The 26630-nt window shown below is 55.1% G+C and overlaps 1 protein-coding gene across 1 annotated transcript; it reads left to right on the top strand.

The window, feature by feature from the left end:
• Positions 1-7599: 7599 nt before the first annotated feature.
• Positions 7600-25791, top strand: DNAJA3 (DnaJ heat shock protein family (Hsp40) member A3; the record flags this gene model as incomplete). The annotated part of the gene is made up of 11 exons (XM_084249634.1): positions 7600-7855; positions 12853-12986; positions 13457-13540; positions 14145-14345; positions 15513-15665; positions 20527-20674; positions 21047-21111; positions 21740-21868; positions 22328-22443; positions 22929-23026; positions 25688-25791. Exons 1-11 carry the CDS (start codon positions 7645-7647, stop codon positions 25789-25791), a joined length of 1443 nt encoding a protein of 480 aa, XP_084105760.1. The 5' UTR covers positions 7600-7644.
• Positions 25792-26630: the final 839 nt, after the last annotated feature.

Genomic DNA, 26630 nt, shown 5'->3' with positions numbered 1-26630 from the left:
CCCACACGGGGGAGTTCAAGAGCCTCAGGATGCTCCTTTAGTTCCAACCCTGGTGCCGAAGAAAAGAAGTTTCCGATGCCCCATGGTCCCTTGATTTTCTGAGTTTGCATAAATCAGAATCTGTGCAGAGAGGTACGGATGAGGCCGGCTCAACGCCAACCACTAATTCCTTCGTCCTAGTATCTGCCCCTGAATGACTACTCTTTTTTTTTTTTTTTAAGATTTATTTATTTATTTATTTATACAAGCACTGGGTACAGTCAGAAGCGCGGGAGGGTGAGAGAATTCAGAGCCAGAGCGGGGAGCAGAGCAGGCAGAAGGACCGAAGTACACTGCTGAGGGGAACAGCGGGGGGCAGGAGAGGTCTGCATGCCAGGCGGGACTCTCCTCCGGTGGCCAGAGAGCAGCTGGGGATCGAACCGGCACCACAGAGGCTTCGGGCAGCTTCGCAACCCAGCGCTCAACCACTGCACCACCAGGGAGTCCCCCCTGAATGACTATTAAGATGCACAGAAAATGCTTTAGTATGTGACCCCTCCCCTGTGCATCTCAGGAGCTGGTGTGGGAAGGCAGATCCCTGAGTTATCTCAATACAGGAAACAAAGCGTATTTCAAAAATTGGGGAGGGCCTCCCTGGTGGCGCAAGAGGTTCAGCACAGCACTATGAAGCTATCTACACCCTCTGCAGCACAAGTTCTATCCCCGGCCAGGGAGCTGACCCACACGGCGCAGCAGACCTCTCCTGTCTCCCCGCTGCTCCCCTCAGCAGTGGATTTCAGTCAGTCTGCCTGTTGTGTTCCCCACTCTGTCTCTGGTGAGTCCTCTTACCCCCCACACCTCTGGCCTGTACCCCAGCTCTTGTATGCATAAATAAATCTTTAAAAAAATTGGGGAAACCTATTCCCCCTTCCCCATCATCGTTGCCCCTCACATTATTATTTTGTCTCTCAAATGGCGATAGATGCGTTTGTTCTTAGGACTCTGAAGCCTTACAACACCTAATGATTTGTTTTGAATTTTTATAATATCCTGCAAACTATTTTAAGAGTTAGAAACACTATGGGCCTCCATGGTGGTGCAGGGGTTAAATAGAGCCCTATCAAGCTATTACCAGCCACCGCAGCACGGGTTCGATCCCCGGCAGTCAGGGAGTTACCCACATGGTGCAGCTGACCTCTCCTGCCTCACCCCCCTGTTCCCCTCAGCAGTGTGTTTCTGCAGATTTGCTTGTTCAGTTCCCCACTCTTTCTGGTGAATCCTCTCACCCCCCGCACCTCTGGCTTACAGTCCAGCTCTTGTATGCATAAATAAATAATTTTTTTTTTTTTTTTTAAAAAGAGAAACACTAGGGGCCTCCCCGGTGGCGCAGCGGTTGAGCGCTGGGTTGCGAAGCTGCCCGCGGCCTCTGCGGCGCCGGTTCGATCCCCGGTTCGATCCCCGGCTGCTCCCCGGCCATCGGAGGAGGGTCCCACATGGCGCGCAGACCTCTCCTGCCGCCCGCTGCTCCCCTCAGCAGTGTGCTTCGGTCCTTCTGCCTGCTCTGCTCCCCGCTCTGGCTCTGGTGAATTCTCTCACCCTCCCGCGCTTCTGACTGTACCCAGTGCTTGTATATATAAATAAATAAATAAATAAATAAATAAATAAATAAATAATCTTAAAAAAAAAAAAAAAGAGAAACACTAAATGTCACTTTTATGGTGACAATTTACCACTAAAGGGCATTTTGTAGAAAAGTGTGTCATTTTCCAAGGTGATGTGCTTTATGTTGGAGTCTGCTGGTCTCCGGGGGACCCAGAGCTTACTCTCAGCTTCTGTGACCTTCTTCCTTTGAAAGGGCTCCTTTCACGTCTCAGGTTTGCAAAGCTTTGCTTAAGTTTAACCTTAGTCTAGTTAGTAGCCACAAGGCCGAAACACCTGTGGTTTGTTTAAGGGCCCGCTATCATGGAGGTCCCACTGGGGAACAATCAGGGGGCCGAGGCCAGGACACAGCTGGTCTCCTCCTGCAGGAACTGCATCCTCTGCAGATGTCATGCCTGGGAACATCTGGCTCACACATTCCACACCCCTTGGAATCTTTCCGGACTGTCCTAGGGCGCAAAGGACATACTACAAGTGGAGGAACTATGAGCTGGAGACTGGTTCAGGCCTTTCTCCCTCCCTGGAAGACTCCTGACTCAGCAGCCATCCCCTCGCGTGGTGGTAGGCTTGGCCGGTCTGCTGTCTGGACTGACCTGGATGACAGGGAACCACGGAATAGACCCTCCTCAAAGTCCCCACCGCCTCGCACAAGTCTTACTTCCCTAGGAGAGCAGCAAAGGGCCGAGTGGGACAGATGCCCATTGCCAGAAGCGCAGCTTCTCCGTGAAGCCAAAGTTCTCCACCTTAGACTGGAGAAGGCCTGGCAGTGCGGGCAGGTGTCACCTGCGTGCTTGCCCCAGTGTTTGGCTCCAAGCCCACAAAGGTCCCCATGTCCCGCGCAGCTGAGGTCCTCGGAAGGCGGGCACAGCGTAGGCAAGGGTGAGCTGCATGCACCCTGCCTCCCTGTAGTCACGAGGAGCTGGTGAAAACCAGCACCAGAGTGTGCCCTGCCGACCATCGAGGGCTACGTGACCGGGCGAGCTCCAGGACTCGGGGAGCCCCCGTGAAAGACCTGCACTCCAGCCTCAGCTCCCTTACTTGCTGGTGACCTTGGACAAATCTTGTTTTTTTTTAAAGATGTATTTATTTATTTATACAAGCACCGGGTACAGTCAGAAGCGAGGGAGGGTGAGAGAATTCACCAGAGCCAGAGCGGGGAGCAGAGCAGGCAGAAGGACCGAAGCACACTGCTGAGGGGAGCAGCGGGCGGCAGGAGAGGTCTGCGCGCCATGTGGGACCCTCCTCCGGGGGCCGGGGAGCAGCCGGGCATGGAACCGGCACCGCGGAGGCTGCGGGCAGCTTCGCAACCCAGCGCTCAACCGCTGCACCACTGGGGAGACCCTCATTTTGTCTTTTTTTAAAAGATTTATTTTTATTTATTGATGCATACAAGAACTGGGATGCAGGCCAGAGGTGTGGGGGTGAGAGGATTCACCAGAGAGTGGGGAGAGAACAGGCAGATCTGCTGAGGGGGCTAGCAGGGAGACAGGACAAGTCTGCTGCGCCATGTGGGTCACATCCCTGGCTGGGGATCGAACTTGTGCAGATCAAACTCATGCTACTGTGGCTGGCGATAGCTTGATAGCGCTGAGACTGTATCCCCTGCGCCACCAGGGAGGCCCAAATCATTTTGTCTTCCAGAGCTCATGTGGTGGTGGTTCTCAGTGGAGGGGGGAAGGAAGCCTGTCTATCAAAACAGAATGGTCCTTGCCCTACTGCCCCACCGGGCTGTAACCCCATCCAGACAGCAACACGCAACGGCCCTGGTGAGCTGGAGAGGACATCCCAGCACGCTGGTCTGCAGACCTCTCCGCAGCCACCGGCAGCCTGAGGTTGGCCCCACAGACATCTCAAATACCGAGAACTTTCTCCCCAAACTTGCTCCTTCCCTGTTTGTTTGTTTTTTTAAGATTTATTTATGTATACAAGAACTGGGGTACAGGCCAGAGGTGTGGGGGGTGAGAGGATTCACCAGAGACAGATGGGGAACACAACAGGCAGATTGACCAAAATATACTGCTGAGGGGAGCAGCGGGGAGACAGGAGAAGTCTGCCATGCCATGTGGGTCGCTCCCTGTCTGGGGATCGAACTTGTGCTACAGTGTAAGCTGTGGAGAGCTTCATAGATTGCATCTTAACCCCTTGCACCACGAGGGAGGCCCTTCCCTGATTTTTTTCATCTTGACATCACATTTTCCGTTTACATGTGTTGTCCCCCGACAACTACCAAATCACAGTGATCCAGGAACCTCAGACCCAGGAGCAGTATTGTGACGATTCCATAAACTTTAACAGGTTCATCACTTGGGTCATCTCCAGCTCCTCCGTGGTGACCAGCAGTGAAACACACAGGCCCAGACTGCTGTCAGCACAGCTTTTTTAGTGTTTCCTGTCCCTTTGCACCTCCCACCCCCGTATTCTCCCCAAGGACAGATTTTCCTCTCCTTGGGTAGCCACCATCACCCACGTCCTCAGTCCCCTGCTTCCTAAGAGGGATGCAGGATCCCCAACAATCAGCTATCCTGCTAATCCCTACAAGGGCACACACCCCTTTTCACTATGAAGGATTTTCACTTAATCACGATGGGGAAATGGGTGGGAGGGGATGAAAATACCAAAAAGTAAGGAAGTCACGAGGTCTTCACATTACTGAGCCCTCTCATTCCCGACTTGCTGGGAGGCGAGTCCCTGGGCTTGTTCTCAGCTTGTGCTCCTGAAAGCTGCGAGAGCACGCCTTGGAGGCCCTAGGGGCTTGGGTCCAGATACCACAATCAAGTGAATAGGGCAATAAAGTGAGTCACATGAATTTTTTGGGTTTCCCAGTGGATGTAAAAGGTATGTTTACACCCTCCCATAGGTGCATTGTCTTAAAAAAAAAAAAAAAGCAACATGCACATCTTAATTAAAAATGCTTTATTACTAAAAATTGCTAACCTCAGCTGAGCCCTCTGTGAATCCGGATCGTTTTGCTGGTGGAGGGGGAGGGTCTTGCCTCAATGCTGACTGGCTGGCCAGGGGGTGGGGCAGCTGTGGCCAATTCTTGAAATAAGGTAACAATGAAGTTTGCACATCAACTCCTTCTTCCTTTCACAAGAAGCACATTCTTCCTCTCTCTGTAGCACGTGACCTGACCCTGTCGGAGAGTATTTACCCAGAGTAGAACTTCTTTCAAAATTGGAAACAATCTTTTCAAAACCTGCAGCTGCCCTATCAACTACATTGTCCTCTGTTGTCCTGTCAGCCATGCTCACAGCCTTCCCACTAAGTTTCCAAATCAAGAATCCACTTTCTTTGCTGACTCATATGAGGCAACTCTTCACCTGTTCAAATTTATGATTGCAATAGTCCAGTGGTATCTCCAGACTCTACCTCTCATTCTAGTTCTTTCTGTTTCTGCCACATATACAGTGGAAAACAACGTGAATCTCTTTGTACATCATAGGTCTGGGCAACCAGGTATATTGTCAATGACCAGTAATATTTTGAAAGGAAGCTTTTCTCCTGAACAGTAGGTCTCAACGGTGGGCATAAACTACTCAGTAAACCATGTTGTGAATAGATGTGCTGTCACTGTGGCTTTCTTGTTCCATTTATAGAACACACAGCAGATTTAGCATCATTCTTAAGGGCCCTGTGATATCAAAATGAGCTTTATCTTCAAGTCACCAGCTGCATTAGCCCCTAACAAGAGTGAGTTTCAAAGACAAGCATTGCCTTCTCCTCCTTGCCTTTGAAGTCTTCAATGGCACCTTTTTTTTTTTTTTAAAGATTTATTTATTTATTTATACAAGCACGGGGTAGTCAGAAGCGCTGGAGAGTGAGAGAATTCACCAGAGCCAGAGCAGGGAGCAGAGCAGGCAGAAGGACCGAAGCACACTGCTGAGGGGAGCAGCGGGCGGCAGGAGAGGTCTGCGCGCCATGTGGGACCCTCCTCCGGTGGCCGGGGAGCAGCCGGGGACCGAACCGGCACTGCAGAGGTTGTGGGCAGCTTCACAACCCAGCGCTCAACCGCTGCGCCACCAGGGAGGCCCTCAATGGCACCTTTTAATATTAGATTGTTCAGTCTACACTGAAGATCTGTTTAGTGCAGTGACCTTTGTCCATGATCTCAGCTAGATCTTCTGGGTAACTACTGTAGCTTCTCCTTCAGCAGCGGGTACTTTGTCTGGGGCTTTGACATTACGGAGACACCTCTCCTTCAACTTCATGAGCCAGCCTCTGCTCACTTCAAACTTCTGCAGCTGCCTCATCTCTCTGAGCCTTCATGAGATTGAAGAGTTAGGGCAGTGCTCTGGATTAGGCTTTGTCTCAAGAAAATGTTATGGCTGGTTTGATCTTCTGTCAGCAATAAGGCTGTTTCTTACCATTTATTGGGTCACTGGAGTAGCATTTGTAATGTCCTTCAAGAACTTTTCCATTGTGTGCACATTCTGGTTGGATAACTGGTACAAGAAGCCTAGTTTTCTGGGCCTCCCTGGTGGTGCAAGGGGTTAAGTAAGACGCAGTACTATGAAGCTATCTGCAGCCACTGCAGCAGTTCAATCCCCCACCAGGGAGTGACCAACAGGGCGCATCAGACCTTTCCTGCCTCCCTGCTGCTCCCCTCAGCAATGTATTTCAGTAGATCCGCCTGCTCTGCTCCCCACTCTGTCTCTAGTGAATGTCTCTGTATATGGGGGTGGTGAACACACACCCGAGCACCTCTGGCTTGCACCCCAGTTCTTGTATGCATCAATAAATCTTTTTTTTTTTAATAGCCTAGCTTTCTGCCTGTTTCAGTTTCCAACATGCCTTCTGCAATACTTTGTAGCTTTTGATTTAAAATGAGAGTCATGTAACTCTCATTTCACTTGAACAATTAGAGGCCACCCTAGGCTTATTAATTGACCTAATTTCAAAAAAAAAATGTCTTCGAGTCTAGGGAGGCTGATGGAGGATTTAAGAGTCAGAAACTGCTGGTGGTGGGAGCAGTCGGAAAACATGCATGGAATCTGCTATCCACATCGTTTGTGGCCACAGTGGTGGGGGCAGCACGTAAGAAACTCCTCTGCTAGACGTGCCAGGCCACGCTTGCCCTTCTGGTCTCATCTCCAGCCGCCCACCCTGAAGTCGGGGCCTCCTCAGACGGCGGCGCAAGCACGTTCACATCTCTGGACATGTGCTTTCGGTCTTGGAATCTTCATCCCTACCTGACGCACCTTTCATCAAAGTTCACCTCGAATGTTGCCCCGACACCCCCACCTCGGCTGGGGAGCCCCTCAAGGCGAACCCGTGACACCGCGGCTATGCTAGCCCTGACGGCGGCTGCTAGTCGCTGAGGAGCCTGGCGGGGACGGTGGTCACTCGCCACGGTCTCCCCGCACCCTGGAGGGCGGGACGCGCAGGCGGCGCCGCAGCGTTTCTTGAATTCGCTTTGGGGTGGCTGGGCTCGCATTCCGCCAGGGCAAGTACACTACAGGTTTGGAGAAAACTAACACGCCTAGAGGCCGAGGTCCGCCCAGAGTGGAGTCAAGCCAGCCGGGGCGAGCTGGGGAGCAGCCAGGCTTGGCAGCAGGGGCGAGGCCAGCGCCCCCGGGGCATTCGCGGAGCAAAACGCCGGCTGGGCCCAAGTCTCAGGGTCAGGCAAGGGAGGCCGCGCACAGCATGCCGGGAGCCGCGGACCGGCGCCGCAGGGCCCGCTGGGACTTGTAGTCCTGCCCCTTGCGGTAACCCTCGGACCAGTCACTTTCGGTTTTACGCAGCCAGGTCCTTACACGGTCAAGGCGCAGTCCTGAATGCCCAGCACAGAAGGATGAGGAGCCCCGGGGCAAGCCCACCTAGTAGCACTCTTCAGAGAAAACCTCATTTCCGCGTGGGTTCCGGGAAGGTGCCGAGGTTGCGGCCGCGCGTGCGCAAAATTGCGTCAGCGGGCGCGCGCAGCGGCCCCGCCCCCGGAAGTGAGGCGCGCGGTGTCCTCGCCGGGCCTCCACCGGCCGGCTGGCGCAGGCGCAGTGTCCCCGGGCCAAGATGGCGGCGCGGTGCTGCACACGCTGGTTGCTGGTGGCCGTGGGGACCCCCCGGCTGCCGGCCGCAGCGGGGAAAGGGGCCCGGCCGCCCAGGGCGGGCGTGGTGGGGGCATCGCTGGGCCGCAAGTTGAGTGTCACCGCCTTCACGCCTTCCCTGGGAGCTCGCGGCCCGGGGGCGCTGCTGACATTGAGGCCCGGTGTCAGCCTCACAGGTGAGGGCAGGCTCCAGCGCCCGAGCGGGGTTTCCAGGACTTGGGACGCGACTCCCTCGCCGGCTACGGGGGTGGCGAGGTGGAGGGTGTGTCCGACCTGTGTGCGGAATTGCTGGGGGAGACGGGCACGCGGGAGGCGGAGGCCCACACGGAGGCTGCGTGGAGCCCCCGGCGGCGGTGGAGAAACGCCCCTCGGCCGGCCGTGAACCTTCACCTCTGTCAACATTCCCCGAAGCCGCTAGTCGGCCTGCGGCCGCGCCCTCACCGCGTTCCTCTCGCACCCCTTGGTCTCCTCGCCTGTAGCGGAAAGGAGAGGTAACCGCCGTCCCGTGCGCACCTGCTGTGGCGCCTCGTCTCACGGCGCTAACAGCCCTGCCAGCCAGGGCCGTTACCCCGCTTCAGAGAACGGGAAACTGAGGTTCTGACCGAGGAATTGACCCTGCCCTGCCCGAGGTCATGAAATTAGATGAGAAGAGTTGCCCCAGACCCAGGGTGGGCTCTTTTATGGCTTAGGTTCTTCCACCTCCCGGTGTATAAATCCAAGGGCACACGTACTGTCTTTTTAACAAGTTCTGAAAGTTCGTAATAGAAATTCAAACCAACATTTACAGACTCTGCTATGTACCAGGCACAGATGATTTCCATGTGGCAGACGCTATTCCGTTTTATAGATAATCTGAAGGCCAGAGTTTAAACAACGTTTTTTTTTTAAAGATTTATTAATTTATGCACACAAGAACTGGGGTACAGGCCAGAGGTGCAGGGGGTGAGAGGATTCACCAGAGACAGAATGGGGAGCAGAACAGGCGGATTGACTGAAATGCACTGCTGAGGGGAGCAACAGGCAAGACAGGAGAGGTCTACTGCACCATGTGGGTCACCTCCCTGGCAGGGGATCGAACTTGTGCTGCAGTGGCTGTGGTGAGCTTCATAGGTTGCGTCTCAACCCCTTGCACCACCAGGGAGGCCCCTAAACAACTTTCAGAATGGAACAAAATTAAAAAATGGTAGAGCTTAGGTCAAAACCTGGGGCTTTCTTAATTGCCACTGGTGATATGGAAGCAATGTTTACTGAGCCTTTAAGTACTAAGCTGTGAAGGTTTCTCATGCAGTGTGTGCTGGGTGACTTCTGTTTTAGTGAAGAGAAGGGAGGAGGAAGCATTGAAGAAGGAACTATATGCTTCATTTGTGCTCATAGTTTGTGTCTCCTAGAATTTGTGCAAATTTTTTTTTAAGATTTATTTATTTATGCATAAAGAGCTGGGGTGCAGGTCAGAGGTATGGGGGTGGTGAGAGGATTCACCAGCGACAGCGGGGAACAGAACAGGTAGACGGACCAAAGAGGGGAGCAGCAGGCAAGGCAGGAGAGGTCTGCTTCACCGTGTGGGATTCTCGCCGGCCAGCTGGGATCAAACCCGCACTGCAGAGGCTGCAGACAGCTTCACAATGCGGCGCTCAACCGCCTGCGCCACCAGGGAGGCCCAGGAAACCATATCTTGAGGGAAAAGTTTTCTATTAAATTAACCCTATTCCCTGTTTCCTGTCAGTGATGCCTTTTGGATAACATTACAGGTCATCAGACTTGTATTAATTAGATGTGATTCGTCTGTATACACATGCAGTTTCTCATACAACTGTCTCCCATTCATGATATTGATGCTGCAGCTGCCAGAACCTTTGCCACTTTTGTTTCAGCCTTCCGGTTTGGAGGGAGTGGGGAGGGAGAGGCTGAGCTCTGCAGGTTCACCCACACTCCTGTGTGAAGAGGGTCTGCCAGGGGAGCCCTCGGAAAGGAATTTTCATTGTTTTTCTCAATCTGACCCAAGAAAGACAGCAGTGGTCTCCTAAACCCAATTTCCACACTGTCTGCTTCTCATATTCCGGGAAGTCTGGTTGCAGCGACAGCAAACAAGTGTTGTGAACACTAAATGCAGAGATTTACTTTCTGGTTCTGATTTTAATCTTTCTGGCCATTCCTACTCCTTCTTGTCAGTTATCCCTTGTCTTGCTCCCTCTCAGATGCACTTTATACCCCTGGTTGTCTTTTGCGCTCCTATTTAATTTTAAGTAGCCTGATTTCTGTTTCATACTTACTGTGGCCCCCAATTACCCACAGAATAAAATCTGGCCTCCTTAGGGCCACTCACAGGCTCTCCTGGTTCCTAAGCTTCATGGATCATCATCTCTAATCAACACACACACGTACACACACGCACACACTGGTCTCTGGTTACATCACACTACCTGCACTCCTAAATGCACGGGACTGTCTTGCAAACCAAAGAGAATTGTGATTTAGTCTCCAAAAGGGGCACTTTTGAAAGTGAAAGGGAATGCTCTTGCAGGCAACACCAGGACTGCAGGAGGAGGGCTTGAGCCTCTCTTTAGCCCAACTCATTTCTACAGCTAACAGCAGGGCCTCAGAAGACCTTCCTTCACCTTCTTAGGTTGAGTCACCCGTGGCTCACAACTGGGAGGGACTCTACCTACCAGGGGACATCAGGCATTGTCTGCAGATGTTTTTCAGTTGCAGCTCCTGAGGGGTGGGGATGGGGTGCTGCTGAGCCTCCTCAGTGCCTCCCTCAGCACGTAGCTATCCCAGGTGTCACGTAGCTATCCCAGGTGTCACGTAGCTGTGACAATGCCCACACACTGGGTACCTGCACAGCAGAAGTGTATTTCTTCACAGCGCTGGAGCCTGGAAGTCCAAGAACATTATTTTGGTGGGATTGTCTTTAGAGAGCCTGTCTCCAAGTACACTTGCTTAGTGAGGTGCTGAGGGTTCGGGCTTCAGCATGTGAATGAGGGGGACACACTTCAGCCCACCTCAGAACAGCTCCTCCACGAGGAAGCCGCTCCCACCATCAGCCTAGCCGAGGCCGGGAGCCCCTGTGTTCCTGAGGCCTGTCCCGGGGAGCTGCTCTGCCCACGCTGCTGGCACACTCTGGCCTGGCGCCTTTATGCACTTGTTTCCCTCATGCCTGGCTCAGGGTTGGGAGTCTCTGTGGTCACATGCAGACTCCAGGAGGGCAGAGCCTGTCAAGGTTGGCTGCCATGTTCCCAGTGTGGAGCCCAGGGCTTGGCTGGAGGTGCAGGCTCAATGAGTGGTGCTGAGGGGAGCGAGTGGGAAACATGGAAGCTGTCCAGCATTTGACTTAGGAACCTGGAGCTGCCTCATGTTCCCCATGCCTCTCTGGGCCCTGCTCCCCCCCTCTGCCTTCACTTGCCCCCTCTCGTCCCCAACTGCAGTTGTAACAGCCTAGGTTGGAGGTTCAGCAGCTGCTCCCTTCACTTTGTGACGGCCACCCTGTGCATAGGCAGCTGGGTGGAGGCCTTTCCCGGTCAGCTGATGCAAGAGGCCTGAAATGAAGGCCCGGAGTCCAGCTTACCCGGGGTGGTGACTTCTGGCACAGGTCCTGTTAACTTTGTTTTTTTTTTTTTTTTTTTTTTATAGAGGCATGCTTTATTTATTTGTTTGCTGGTTTGTTTGTTTGTTTTGTTTATACATGCACTGGGTACAGTCAGAAGCGCGGGAGGGTGAGAGAATTCACCAGAGCCAGAGCGGGGAGCAGAGCAGGCAGAAGGACCGAAGCACACTGCTGAGGGGAGCAGCGGGCGGCAGGAGAGGTCTGCGCGCCATGTGGGACCCTCCTCCGATGGCCGGAGAGCAGCCGGGGATCGAACCGGCGCCGCAGAGGCCGCGGGCAGCTTCGCAACCCAGCGCTCAACCGCTGCGCCACCGGGGAGGCCCGGTCCTGTTAACTTTGTGTGTCTGTGTGTATTGTTTTTATTTTTTTATTATTTTTTTTTAATAGAGGCATGTTTTTATTTATTATGTTTGTTTGTTTGTTTGTTTTGTTTATACATGCACTGGGTACAGTCAGAAGCGCGGGAGGGTGAGAGAATTCACCAGAGCCAGAGTGGGGAGCAGAGCAGGCAGAAGGACTGAAGTACACTGCTGAGGGGAGCAGCGGGCGGCAGGAGAGGTCTGTGCACCATGTGGGATCCTCCTCCGGTGGCCGGGGAGCAGCCGGGGATCGAACTGGCGCCGCAGAGGCCGCGGGCAGCTTTGCAACCCAGCGCTCAACCGCTGCGCCACCGGGGAGGCCCAGTGTGTGTATTGTTTTTAGGGGAGGGTGTCAGGTTCCCCGAGACTAAGCCATTTCTTTTTTTTTTTTTTTTTTTTTTTAAAGATTTATTTATTTATTTATTTATTTATTTATTTATGCATTCAAGAGCTGAGGTGCAGGCCAGAGGTGCAGGGAGGTGAAAGGATTCACCTTTCAGAGACAGAGTGGGGAGCAGAACAGATGGATTGACTCCTGAGGGGAGCAGTGGGGGACAGGAGAGGTCTGCTGCACCATGTGGGTAGCTCCCGGGCTATAGCTTCATAGTGCTAAGACTTAACCCCTGCGCCACCAGGGAGGCCCCCCACCCCCAAGCCATTTCTTTAGCTCAGGAGCTACAGGTGCGCTCCTGGAGGTGGAACCACACAGCACCGCCCGTGTCCAGTCTCTGGGGCCGGGTGTGAGGACTGTGTTTCCAACAAGCTGATAATATTGTTGTGCTCTGAGAGCGCCCCAGGTGGCATGGAAGAGGGACTGAAAACGGGCAGGGTGCTGCAGGGAGTACGCGAAAATAGCTGGCATGTGGAGGGTGGGTGCTCAGGCAGTGAAAGGGCGCTGAGTGCCTGCTGCAGGTATAGGTGCAGCCCCATGTGGGATGCAGTTCTTTTGGGGGTACAGTGAGGCTGCAGCCACTTTGTGATCCACAGAGCCCCCCCACCCAAGGCTTTGACCTTGTTTCAGGCTCGGCGTCCACCGCCACCCTAACTAGCTTTGAAGGGCAGGAGTTGTGTCTCCGGCCGGGGAGGTGGGCTCTGGAGCTGTGGGGTGGTGCAGGCCTGCGGTGTCCCGCGTCTCTGGCTGGCAGTTTACTCGGTTTCCTTGTGTTGAGCGCATGTCCGGAGTGATTTTCTTTCCTTTGTTCGTTTTTAGGAGTAAAAAGTTACCCTTTTATTTGTACTGCCTCCTTCCACACGAGTGCACCTGTGGCCAAAGAAGATTATTACCAGATATTGGGAGTGCCCCGAAACGCCAGCCAGAAAGACATCAAGAAAGCCTATTACCAGGTCTGTGAGCAGCCAGACTGCGGCGTCAGGGCTGGGGCTGGGGCAGCAAACAGAGTTCTTTGAGCAGGATCTGCTGCACGGGCTGGGGGTGGGCCTGTCGGAGGGGCCCTTTGCAAGTTCTGAGACCTGATTTAAAAGAGAGCCGGGCCCAGTCAAATTTCAGGGATGGAAACACAATGCTCAGGTGCAATTTCAAATTGGAAGTTTTCAAAGTGGCCTTTGTGGAGCAGCTTCTGGGCTCGGGCCTATTCTGCTCCCCACTCTGTCTCTGGTGAATCTTCTCTCCCCCTCGCACCTGTAGCCTGCACTCCATTTCTTGTAAGCATAAATAAATCTTTTTTTAAAAAAACAAAAGAGTTGTTACTGGTTGCACAACTTCAAGAGAAAGAGCTGCTGTAAAGGGGGTGAGAGTGTGACGAACACTTGGGGTTCAGCATTAATAATTATCTTGTTACTGTTACCTCCCGCAGCTTGCGAAGAAATACCACCCAGACACGAATAAGGACGACCCCAAGGCCAAGGAGAAGTTCTCCCAGCTGGCAGAAGCCTATGAGGTAGGGTGGTCGGGGCGCATGTCGCAGGCCAGCGTGGTGCTGTGCCTGCATCAGGACCTCGGGGAAGGGAGAACAGCTCCCTGGGCCTCACGGCACTTCTGACTTGGGATCTGCGTATTGACAGAGCCCCCACGTTGCCTGGACCTGTAGTTGGGTCCACATGGAACTTTGGTTACATTAATTACTTCTGCTTTTGAAGACACCGCACACCCCACATACACTTGCCCTGTTGGGGTGGGCAGGGGTGGTAGACATAGGAGACATCGCGGCCCTGGAGGGATTTAAACTGTAGCCAGAGGGCAGGACAAACTGGCCAAGCACCCCACTTATTGGCACGGGCCCTGGCATGGGCCCTGACTCCCCAGCCTGCCGTTGTGGTCTGTGTGGGTGTGTGGGTGTGTGATGCCCCTGCCCCGCCTCACCCTGCCATTTGAGGGGGCATCACACGTGCTCTGTCTCTTCATGCTTACATCTTGCCCACCTCGTTGTGTTCTAAACCAGGCGCACACTCTGCACAGCCACAGTGCAGGTGTCCAGAACAGGGCCTGCACCCACCCCAGCCCTGGGCCCGGCAGCATGGCCCTGACGTGTGCCCCTCACACAGGTACTCAGTGACGAGGTGAAGAGGAAGCAGTATGATGCCTACGGCTCGGCCGGCTTCGACCCTGGGGCTGGCAGCTCGGGGCAAACCTATTGGCGGGGGGGCCCCACCGTCGACCCCGAGGAGCTCTTCAGGAAGATCTTCGGGGAGTTCTCCTCATCCCCATTTGGAGATTTCCAGAGTGTGTTCAATCAGCCTCAGGAGGTGAGCCGCTTATCCTTAAGAGTGCTGTGAACATTTTATCATCTTCTGTTCCTCAAAGAAAGAAGCCAAGCAGATTAGATAAGGGCTGGATACGGCCATCTTGGTAGGAAACAGTATCTGCATCCTTACCAGGCTGAGTCAGCACCTGAAGTGCTCAGGGCCACGGTCTGGGTGTGACCATTTCTCTGGGGTGCTGTGTTATAGCCAAGGAGACCTTAGCTCTCCCGCAGACGCTGCCAGCCCTCCTCTCCTGCGTTCACCTCTCATGTGACATGGTCAGGGCTGAGGGGATGCTGTGTGTCTATGACAGGACCATCTAAGTGTGAGTGGTTGGCAGCACCATGTCCTGACAGTGCCGTGAACATCTCTTGGTGAAAGTATATGTTCACTTTTATTTATTTATTCGTTTTTAAAAGACATTTATTTATGCATATAAGAGCTGGGGTATAGGCCAGAGGTGCATGGGGTGAGAGGATTCACCAGAAGCAGAGCAGGGAACAGAACAGGCAGATTGATCAAAGTACTCTGCTGAGGGGAGCAGAGGGCGAGTCAGGAGAGGTCTGCAGCGCCATGTAGGTTGCTCCCTGGCCGGCTGGGGATTGAACTCATGCTGCAGAGGCTGCGGATTGCTTCATAGGTTGCGTCTTAACCCCTTGCGCCACCAGGAAGGACCTTTACTTTATTTAAAACAGATATTATCTCTTAAAAATCCTGAGGAGTAGGGCAGAGCCAGTGAAGGGAGCCCTGCCCGCCCATCTGTGGTCAAACAGGTGGGAAGTGGTGGGCAGGTAAAGCACTGGTGGGGGGTTGGGCGAGTAGGTGAGCACCAAGGCCATGTGTGGCGTGGAGGTGCTCATTGTGGCTGTCGCCTGCCTCTGCCCAGACAGCGGAGTGGGCCACACTGGGGTGAGCCTCAGAGCCTGGGCCTCACGGCAGGGTGTCCGAGCAGCTTTGTCTCTCTGGTGGCTGATGTTGGTCGTGGGGAGCCTAAGGCGGGGGTCAGGTAGGAACTCTCTACCTGCCTCTTGAGTTTGTTGTACACTAAAAACTGCTCTAGAGAGTAAAGCCCTAGAGGAAGGCGTCCAGTAACTGGGAGCTGCTGGCCAGCGCCCCGTCCCTTGGTGATGGCAAAAAGAAAAATGACAGGTTCTCCCTTGATTTCACCAGTACATCATGGAGTTGACCTTCAATCAAGCTGCCAAGGGCGTCAACAAAGAGTTCACGGTGAACATCACCGACACCTGCGAGCGGTGTGACGGCAAGGGCAACGAGCCGGGCACCAAGGTGCAGCAGTGCCACTACTGCGGGGGCTCCGGCATGGTGAGAGCAGCCCCCTCCCCAACCCGCTCCTGCTCGGAGACTCCGGGTGCTTGTAACTGGGTGGGGCTGGTCTATCTAGAACTTTCTAAATTTCTCCAGGAGTGCATTGTCTTGGCCTGTACAGAAAATGCAGGGAGACGGCTCTCTCCTCTGGAAACACTTTGGGGTATTTTGGCACTTGAAACCCCCTTAAATTTATTTCAAGTGTAATCATTTTATTCTTTCTGTTTGGCAACTTTTTGATGTAATTCAAAGCTCAGGGCTGTACGAAAAACCAATTGCTCCTGTTCCTTATTCCCAGATTCCCCAGCTGTGGGCAGCTGGTCCGTCTGCGCTCGTTCGTGCCATGCTCCCCGCCTCCCCGCTCAGTGCTCGTTGCACATGGGCGCATGCGCGCAGCCCCTCGCCTTGGGGAGTTGGCCTGGTGCTGGACCCCCTCGCTCCTGCTGAGAGCTTCAGTACATGTTTTCTAAGAGTGAGAACCTGTTGCACAACCTCAGTAGAGTTATCAAAATCCGAAATTGAACGTTGATTCGATGCCATCCTCTCTAGTCATCAGGTTTTTCCACTGTCTGTGAGATCCTTTATTCTCCCTCAGGACCCGGTCTCGTGGCTTCATGTAGTATTTGGTCGTCTCAGCTTTAGTCTCCTATGATCAGGATTTTGCTTTTATGAGTGTGACATTTTTAGCATTTTAATGTCTCTCATTTTAGGGTCTGCTGAAATTTTCTCTCAGGTGGCCGAGTCATCTGTACATAGGACTCTGGGCAACTCGTGGTGGTGTTTGCTCTCCCTCCCGCCATCTCTTCTCCCTTCCCTAAAAGAGATGCTGCAGGGAGGAGAAAAAAGTCACAGTTCTTAGTAGAATTCATGTGAGAACTCTGTTAGGGTTATTGTACTTTGTTGATCACGTTAATTGGATTTTCTGGAACAATCCAGATTTCAAATATCTTGGTATAAGCCATTAAAATGCTGGGAGGTTACAAAAAAGAAAAGAAATTCTTTATTTAAAGATTTATTTATTTATTTATTTACACAAGATCCTGGGTACAGGCCAGATGTGTGGGAGGGTGAGAAGATTTACCGGAGACAGAGCGGGGAACAGAGCAGGCAGACTGACGAAATACAGTGCTGAGGGGAGCAGTAGGTGAGACAGGTCTGCTCGCCATGTGGGACCCTCGCCGGCCGGCCGGGATTGAACCGTCACTGCTAAGGCTGCGGACAGCTTCACAGCGCGGCACTCAACCCACTGCGCCACCAGGGAGGCCCTGAAGTTTTCTCTTGACATAATTCAGTTCATGCATTTTTGCGGGCGCAGGCAGTTGAGCTCCTCAGGGGCCGAGCCAGACCTCATAGGTGTCTGTCCCATGAGCAGTAATGCTATGCTGACCGCAGTCAGCCAGGGTGAACTGGTGTCTCCACTGTGAAGTTACTGTTTTTCCCTTTGAAACTAGTGAGCTCCTGTTCACACTTTCCCCCAGTGGGCACAACTTCCAGTCTTCATTCTCGCCTCAGTCCCTCCCTGTGATGACTGCAGAATGGGGTTCCTTTTTCTAGTACCCTTCTGCGTCGACGAGCTGGTGTTCTGCTGAGACGGCACATTCTCTTCCTTTATTGGTTCTCTCATATCAGTAGAGTAGAAGCCTGTGGATTCTGGTTTTCCTCACTAGGCTGTCCCCAGTATTCACTTACTGTGATGCTCAGATCGCCCCGACTTGGCCCGTGGGAGTCCCCTCCACTGTCTCCCATGTCCTGTGGCACGTCCCATCAGCCTCTCAGCACTTGCTTCCTTTCTGTCCCAAGATGCTCAAGTGTGTGCTTCCTGCCACAGCCAGAACAGGCCATGCATCCTCTCTCCTGTGTGTGCCTGCGGGGATGTAGGGGCCAGGGCCCAAGGTCCAGGCGCACCTTGTGCTGTGGCGTCGCCACCTCTCGGCCGTCCCGGCAGCCTGAGCCGGGGCAAGTGCATGTGTGTGTGTGTATGGGGGGGGGGGTGAGTGGGTGTGGACACACACCCCGTCTGCCTCTCTGTCCCTGACCACCCCACGTCCTTGTCCCCACACGCCTGTTCACATAGGTGGTTACACAGAGCCATTCCTGCTGATCCCCACTGTGGCATTTGAGAGAGTTAACTAGCACTTGTTAATGGGAAGTGTCGTTTCTTGTTTTATATTAGTTTTTAAATAAGTAATAATATACGCAAATCATGAAAAATTAGGTGGCTGCAAAATTGCACGCCTCCATCCCACCTTGACTAGCCCTTGAGCCCCATCTGGAGGCAGCCCCTGGTCCTCCTGGTTTCTCTCTGGGGCACCGCACTGTGTGTTTCCTACCGCCCGGGCAGCGGGCATGTTTGCACTTGGGCTTTGCTTTGTTTCTGCTGCTCAGTGTGTTTTGGAAACGCTCTGTGTGCTGCAGTGCCTCGGTCTCTTCATGGCGTGTTCCTTCATGTTGCCATTTACGTGGCCAGTGCTGTGGGGACAAGCTCAGGTGGCTGTCCTGTGCTGTCCAGACAGGACCCCTGCGAGGCGCACGCCCCGCCCTGCTTGCGTGGCTGAAGCCGAGCCCAGGGACAGCCCTTTTCATTCGCATCTGCTTCAACCTTTAGTTCTTTTTTTTTTGTTTTTTCAAGATTTATTTATTTATTAATACAAGCACTGGGTACAGTCAGAAGCTCGGGAGTGTGAGAGAATTCACCAGAGCCAGAGTGGGGAACAGAACACACTGCTGAGGGGAGCAGTGGGCACAGCAGGAGAGGTCTACGCGCCATGTGGGACCCTCGCTGGTGGCTGGGGATCTAACTGGTGCTGCAGAGGCTGCGGGCAGCCCAGCGCTCAACCGCTGCGCCACCAGGGGAGGCCCAACCTTTGGTTCTTTTATCTATGAAGTGATTCGTCTTTCTCTTGTCCATGGGGAGGAGCTTTGTGTGAGTCAGGGAGCTAGTCCTCTGCTCTGGCCTGAGTTTTTTTCTCGTAATTTGTCTGCCTTTTGACTGTTTCTGCTCCTGTGTGTAATTTTCAGCACAGTAGAGAATCATACATGCAACTTTCCCCAGTCTTCGTATAAGTATTTTCCCATATGTTGGATAGTTTGAAACATTACTTTTGATGATGATTAATAGTCGGCTGGTGGTTGTACCCAGTTTACTTACAAACACTTGGGTTGTTAAAGGACCAATTTCAGCTTGGTCTGAGAAAATGCAGTGGAGCTTGTGTTCCTCTAGAGGGCGCTCTTGGAGGGGGGGGTGAGGCATCCTGTGGCTTGGAGCAGAGCTGCTGCCCTTGTTAGAGGTATTTTCTGTTGATTTTTCCCAGTTCTCTCACTCCCAAGGTCCTTTTTCCAAGGCCCCATATCGTTATTACTGTTCTTTTTGGGGAGATAGTTCTCTTTGAAAAGGGGAAAAAATTGTAACACATTGCTAAGGGATCCCCCTTCCTGTGATGTGTGAAGGGCTCCTTTGGAATGCTGAGAAAGGCAGCTCGCTGGAAGGGCTGGTGGAGGAGAGCCGCAGGCAGGGAGCGCGGCGGGTCATGCTCTTCAGCGCCCACAGACAGGCGTGTCCCCACCCACTGAGGTAGGCGCCGGCATGGCCTTGGCGCAGAGGCTGTAACGGCTGCTAAAACATCCCTGCCAAGTTATAGCTACACATCCCGCATGTGAAGTCACCCATCCGGGCTGTCCTTTGCAGCCTGTGGCTAACGGTGGGGGGCTGGACAGCCTCAGTGACCTGCGGGAGTGGGTAGGCTAAACGCTGGGGCACCTTGGGGGATCGTCAGAAACAGCCACGGTGGCTGCAGAGCCACGCACAGGGGGTGCTGCCTGGATGTTATGGGGATTCATGTCTGTGCACAGTGGCGCCCCAGGACGCACAGCTGCCTGCCTCTGTAGAAGGCACTGGGTCAAGGTCATCGTCCCCCATGTTTTGCTTTCGAATTTGATGCCAGGAGCACATGTTACCTTTAGGGCCGCGTAATGCGCACCGCTGTCCCTCTGCCCGCCTTTGGGGAGCGGTCTCGCCAGAGACAGGCATCGGAGAAGAAGGGTAGGTGTGGAGGCTCTTTGTTTAGTGCTGAGAGGTGAATGCTAAAGCAGAGAGGCTGTGTGGCAGGGTGTTCGTGACTGTCGCTACGTCAGTGAAGAGAGCAGGCTGCGGGGTGACACGTGGGGTCCACTCCCACTGTAGAGTCTTCACTTCAATGGAGACTTTTTAGGGAGTGCATTGTGGAAAGGACGCCTCACACTGGGAACTGTCATGAGCTGGCCACCTTGGGAGCCCAGGTGAGGAGGAGACCAGCGCCATTTTCTTTACACACCTGTGTCCTCTGATTGGCCACACAAGCCTGTGTTGACTGTTTACACCCAGGGACTTAGGTTAAACCAGAAGGTCTCGTTTTCCAGTGCCTAGGAGGTGCTGCAAAGGGAAAGGCCCTGCAGTGTGGGAGGGGCTGGGAGCTGAGGGGGGTGGGGTCGGGGAGGGGGAGCCTAGGGGGCAGTTGGTTGACTTAGCCCTGCTGCTCTTCCCATGTGCGCTGAGGGACAGAGGGGCCTGTGGGAGCTCAGTAAGCAGTGGGGTGCTTTGCTTTCGTGACTAGGGAGATGGGTTTGCTTGGCTCCCGGGGCTTTAGGGCCTCTGCAGCCAGGCAGTCGCCCACTTTTCAGTCTCATGTGACCTGCAGGGTGAATTGTAATCGAGAGGCAGGTTCTAAAAGAGAGGAGGGTTTGAGCCTCCACGCCCGTCTCCTCCCGCATCCTGGGTGCGCATCCACACACAGGCCACAGCGGCGCGGTGCTCAGTGCCGTGGTCCCAGCGCCTTGGCTGTCCCTTTACCTGTTGCTTAGTGTCCCGTTCTTCTTTTACCAGGAAACCATAAACACGGGCCCGTTTGTGATGCGCTCCACGTGTCGGAGGTGTGGGGGCCGAGGCTCCATCATCACGACTCCCTGCGTGGTGTGCCGCGGGGCCGGCCAGGCCAAGCAGAAGAAGAGAGTGATGATCCCTGTGCCGGCTGGTTCGTTCTGGCTCTTCCATGCACGGGTCTTGTGGGGTCCTCGCCCACGTGACTGCCTCCCCCTCCTGCTCCCCGGCATCTTCCCACAGGGCGGCCTACTGCCTGCCTTGCAGTCTTCCCAGCTCCGGGGTCTCCTGTTTGGGTCTTCCTTCTAAGCTCACGTCTCCCTCTGCTCACCCACTTACTGGGACCGCCCAGCTGCTCTGCGCTGGATGCTGGGACCTGGCGGGAGGCGGCTCCTGGGAGGCAGGAGGTGGGCGGCTGGTGGCTGGTCACCTCGTCCTCAATGGCGTGAGCGTGGAGTGCATCTGGGGTGAATGAACCTCAGGTGGCCCCCAAATCACTGTTCTCTCCAAACTCTTGTCCTTGTAGGCGTCGAGGATGGTCAGACAGTGAGGATGCCCGTAGGAAAAAAAGAAATCTTCATCACCTTCAGGGTACGTGTCCTGCTCTTGGCGAGGGCGGCTGAGACCATGCTGGCACCTCGCTACCTGCCTGGGCACACCCAGCGTGCCATTTGTTTTTCCACCTCACATATGTGTGAAGTGTGTCGTGATTTAAGCCTAAGACAAGAACAGTGTATAGAGTGACCTTTCTAGACTGAGAAATCCAAAGACAGAGGCAGAAGTGGAGGCCAGTCCTGAGAAAAGTTGGGGAGAATTCATTTTCCCCTGTCCAGTAAGAGAGCAGGAGGTGGGGGGGGTGGGCGCCAGCTCCAGGCAATTTGTGCCAAATGACCTTTTGGAAAATGAACTGCCTTGCCTTTGTGAGTATTCGAGTCTGTTTCTCTATACTTCCAAGATTTTTCAATTCCTAAGATTTTTTTTAATGTTGAAAAGCCAGTTTTCATTCACGACTGTGGACTTGATCAGAGCTGAGGGGACAGGGCCTCCTGCCCTGTGGGTGTGGGCGAGTCCCAAGTGTAACTCCCGGAGCTGGGGGGCTTGTCGCTGTGGTGAAAGTGGGCTTCCCCCGCTACCTTGCTGTGGGCCCCAAGTGCAGGGCGGGGGCTGGGGAGACCAGGGGGCCCCTCCGGTGCTGACATGCCTCCTTCTGCTGCCCTAGGTGCAGAAGAGCCCGGTGTTCCGGAGGGACGGTGCAGACATCCACTCCGACCTCTTTATTTCTATAGCTCAGGCCATCCTGGGGGGCACGGCCCGAGCCCAGGGCCTGTACGAGACCATCAATGTGACGGTGAGAGGGCGAGATGGTCCGCGCCCCTGCACTCACTGCCCCGTCCCCTGAAACGGGAGGCGGCGGGCACGGCTGCGACCTGCACCTGCTGGGGTTCAGGGGCGCGGTGGGGCAGGAGGGGTGGGAGGTCTCTCCTTGGCTGTTGTCTGTGATTTCCAGGCAGGCACCTGCTGGGTCGCTTCCGCTCCTGGGGACACACTCTGCTCTTGGCGTGCCACCCGCGTCTTGTGTCCCGTGCTCCCTGTGCTTTCTGCACTCCCCTCCCCCAAGGCCCTGTTGCAGGCTCTGCCTGGGGTGGGGTTGGGGCAACTCCAGTTTAGCCAGTTTCCACGTGGACTTGGCCTGGAAACAAAAATGGTTTTTTTTTTTTTTGCAAGGGGTCAGGTGGTCTTTGTGTAGAGAGAGGTTTTCATTTGCACACCTGGAGACCCAGAAAAACAAAATCTCCTGTCATCATAGATCCCCCCTGGGACTCAGTCTGACCAGAAGATACGGATGAGCGGGAAAGGCATCCCGCGGATCAACAGCTACGGTTACGGCGACCACTACATTCACATCAAGATCCGAGTTCCGAAGTGCGTGCTCTAGGAGGGGCCCAGGGCACTCTCGCATCCGCTGGGCTCGGGAAGGCGCCTCTAGCCGAGGGTGTCCTGTCCGAGTTCTCCTCTGCAGACTGAGCGCAGCCAGAAAGGGCAACCTCATTGAGTTACTGGGGCATTAAATACGTCACCAGGGGAACACTGAGCTGTTGCTGCTGTTGATTTCCTTGCTGGTCCTCTCGGGGTGCTGGCAGTGGTAGGGAGACAGATCTCTACTGGTCACGGCACCTGACGCCTCACCCAGAGGAGTCTGCACATCTGGCTGTCTGGCGACCCTTAGTTCCATGGAGAGCCCCTTGCCCTCACCCCACCCCCTCAGTAATCTGCTTAGCACAGTTGTTCACATAGCGTTTAGTAGCTGAGGATATTTTCTAGGCAGGAGCTGGGAGGGCTGGCTCTCGGGTGGAGGTGCGGCCCGCCTGCCCTGCTGGGTGGGGACACCACGCGTGCTTGGTCCGCAGGAGACTGACGAGCCGGCAGCAGAGCCTGATCCTGAGCTACGCCGAGGATGAGACTGACGTGGAAGGGACGGTGAATGGTGTCACCAGCACGAGCACTGGTAAGGTGGCACAGCAGCCCCGCGTCCTTCCATTCTCCCAGAAGATGGGCCGCTAGGAGGCTGGGGTTTCCCCTCAGGGAGCTCTGTGAGCCCCTCAGGTGCACAGCAGAGGGAGGGGCACATGGGCTGGAGTTGCCGAGGGCCAGCAAGGCCAGGGACGCTCTCTTTGCCTGCGTGTAGTGGCTGAGGTTAGAGGGACCAGGGCTGCCCGGCCAGAGCAGGGGCCAGAGGGCCGCCCTCCCACTTCTATCCTTGGTTCTGCCACTTGCATGGTGGCCCTGGGCACATGCCTGCACGAGCCCTCACAGCCACTCACGGGCCGCCGCTGCGAGGCGCCTTGGTGTCTGAGCAGAGCCTCCCGAGTCTCTGGCGACCTGGAGGCGCGGCCAGCACGTGAACCAGTGCTGAGTCCCTGCAGCTGCCCTAGAGGGCAGGCCCAGCCGGACCTGACGGTGAGCGGATGTGTCCTTGACGCCAGTTCACGGGTCACGCTGTCCGGAGAGTGGCTATACATTAGCGCCCTGGCTGTCCGTGGCGGGGGGCAGGGAACCCCACCGGGGTCTGGGCGGGCAGTACTGTGTGGTGTCGGCTTCACTGCACAGCTCATCCATGCCTTGTGGCCTCGTGCTGTGTTTGTCCGGGCCTTGCGGCTCCGCGCAGCTCCCAGGCGTGGGAGGCCGGCCCGCTGCAGCGAGGGCCCGGAGGTGGTTCTGGCCCAGCTCTGCCAGCGTTGGCCGCCAGCCTGGGCAGGTTGCTGTCCAGTAGGGGCTGCTTCAGAGGGTTCTTGTTTCATCAAGTGAGGTCATGGGTAAAGTGTTCAGCCTAGTGGCAAGTGTGTGAGGCCTCCCAGTGGGGGTCAGTGCAGCGCCCCCCCCCCCCATTTCCACCCCACCTCCGCTGTCTCTTACCGGAGACCCAACAAGATCCGATACTCTTTCTTCTTAAGGGAGGCCCAGGAGTGATGGGAAATGTTTGGTGTGTGGGTTACTCTGTGCTGGGAGCGTCCTTTTTGGGTAATTAAGCCTTTATGTTAAAGAAGAGGGACATGAAGGACCAAGCGGGCACCCCTGACCTGGTAACCTGCGGCAGTGGGCAGCCTGCCATGGCTTTTGTGCAGGGCCACCGCCTGGGTGCCCGTGCTCGGGCCTCAGCACCTCTGCTGGCTCTGAGGCAGGCCAGGTGCAGTGAGCTCATGTTGTGTGACACGCCCTCCCCTCCCCCCCCTCCGCCCGCGGGGCCTGCTGTCCAGAGCTCTGGGGCTCCCTCCCACGAAGGCCTCGGAAACGGCAGTGTGGGGGTGGTGATGTCATTCATGCTATGCCCGGTGCTGGCCAGTGCTGCCCCGGCATGTAAGACAGTATGTGCTCCAGGAGGGGCCCACCGGGCACTTCCGCTTCCACTGGGCACAGGAAGGCGCCTCTAGCCGAGGGTGTCCTGTCCGAGTTCTCCTCTGCAGACTGAGCGCAGCCGGAAGGGGCAACCTCATTGAGTTACTGGGGCATTAAATGCATCACCAGGGGAACACTGAGCTGTTGCTGCTGTTGATTTCCTTGCTGGTCCTCTTGGGGTGCTGGCAGTGGTGGGGAGACACGTGCCCTGCACTTTATACAGTGAGCAGGCTCTGCAGTTGACTCCCAGCACCTGCCTGTGTGCACCAGAGCTTAGGGGAGTGTGTTTCTGTGCAGAGTCCCTCTCGGAGCAGCTCCCCTTTACCTGACCGTTTCAGGTAAAGCCTCTGGAAGGGAAGAGCTGGCCAGTGACACACAGGCCTCCCTGCCGTCCTCAGATGAGAAGTGCGTGGGCAAGGGCTGCAAGCACCTGCCGCCTGTCCCAGAGACAAGCTCGCGCGTGGAGTGGGGTCTGGTGGCTGGTCAGCTAGGTCCTTGCCCAAGAGCGGGGGCATGGTGGTTGGGAGCTTGGGCTTTGGGGTGCAGCGACTTGGGTTGGAACCCAGTCTCCCTCCCACTTAGCAGCTCAGTGACCTGAGCTAACTGGCCAACCTCTTTTTTCAAAGATTCATTTATTTATGCATACAAGAGCTGGGGTGCAGGCCAGAGATGCAGAGGGTGAGAGGATTCACCAGAGACAGAGCGGGGAGCAGAACAGGCAGACTGACTGAAATACACTGCTGAGTCGAGCAGCGGGCAAGACAGGAGAGGTCTGCTGCGCCATGTGGGTTTCTCCCTGGCCGGCCAGGGATTGAACTCATGCAGAGGCTGCAGATTGCTTCATAGTGCAGTGCTTAACCCCTTGTGCCACCAGGGAGGCCCAGCGAACCTCTTTGTGCCTGTGTCTGGTGAGGTTTACTGTGAGGCCATCCCGAGACCTGACTGGGCCGCTGTGGGAGCTGTGTGGCAGGCCTGAGGTGCTGGCTCTTGGCTCTGTTTTGGTTATGAATGTGCAGCTTGAGACAGCGGCTGGCCATCCAGCTCTGTGTCTTGTCTTGGGGACCAGTGACTCACAGGGCAGCTGGGGTGCGCTGTTGCAGATCACATGACTTCCATCAGCCATCTGACTGGCCAGCTAGGAGGGACCCTCTCTCGCAGTGACATTTGGTGACAGCTGGCCCCTGGGTGGCCAGAGGTGGGTAGGCAGGGCCTGGCGTGTGACTCTTGGAGGTGTGTGCCCTTGACCCCAGTTCTTTCCGCTGTTTGTGCTCAGGTGGCAGCACCATGGATAGCTCCGCAGGAGGCAAGGCTAGGCCTGAGGCTGGGGAGGACAAGGAGGGATTCCTTTCCAAACTTAAGAAAATGTTTACCTCCTGATATCCCAGCCGAGGTAGGATGACCCTTGAGGTTTCTTCTCCTTGTTTTCCTCTGAACTAATCCCTGTTTTCCCTGCTTTAATGGAATCATACCCTGCCTCAGAGTTGGAAGAGGTGCCTGTCTGAGGCCTGTCTCAGCCTCTGCATCAGTATCATTAGCCTCACAGGCCAGAAGCACCCCAGGACAGGCTGACCCAGGCACAGCAGCCTTTTGCTGTGACCATGTCCTGGAGAGGTAGCCTGGGAGGCTGTCTGACAGCCCTGCACCCAGCCTCCCAGCAGGCTCTGCATCCCAGGTATCCGCAGTCACAGAAGGCAGGTCCCCACAGGCCCAGGCCCAGAACTCGGATCTCAGCCTCCAGGGCTTGCCTGGGAGATGCAGGACTGTGAGCCTCAGGGGGCCTGCCGGGACCTGTGCTTGCTCACTGGGCATCTCGGGACCCACTCTGTACGTGTGCTGCTCCCTGGGGGCCAGGCTCCTGGCGCAGCTCATTCCCCCTATGACGGTGCTCACACAGGAATGTTCCCCCGAGAGGTGGTGGGGACGTAACTGTCGGTCTTTTGGTTCAGGAAAACGGTCCACTGGGAACTAGTCCGGAGCAGCGGCCCCTCCTCATGCCTGGGCACCTAGAGACAGGAGGAACCAGATGAGCAGCACCACACAGGCCTGCAGGCCCTCCGCCCCGCCCTGGACAGCAGTCACGTGACCGCACCTCCCCATGGAGAGGCCAGCCCTTGGGCAGTGAGATGCGGAGGTCGGGGGCTCTGAGACGTTCCTTCCGGGTAGGTAGCTTGACCTCTTCTGGCTCAGGCAGTGTAAGGCCGCTGGATTCTTGCAGA

The sequence above is a fragment of the Talpa europaea genome (genome assembly GCF_964194135.1).
Source record: "Talpa europaea genome assembly, chromosome: 12".
In the NCBI taxonomy this organism is placed as follows: domain Eukaryota; kingdom Metazoa; phylum Chordata; class Mammalia; order Eulipotyphla; family Talpidae; genus Talpa; species Talpa europaea.
Note: the sequence above shows the minus strand (reverse complement) of the source record. Positions and strands in the feature narration are given on the sequence as shown.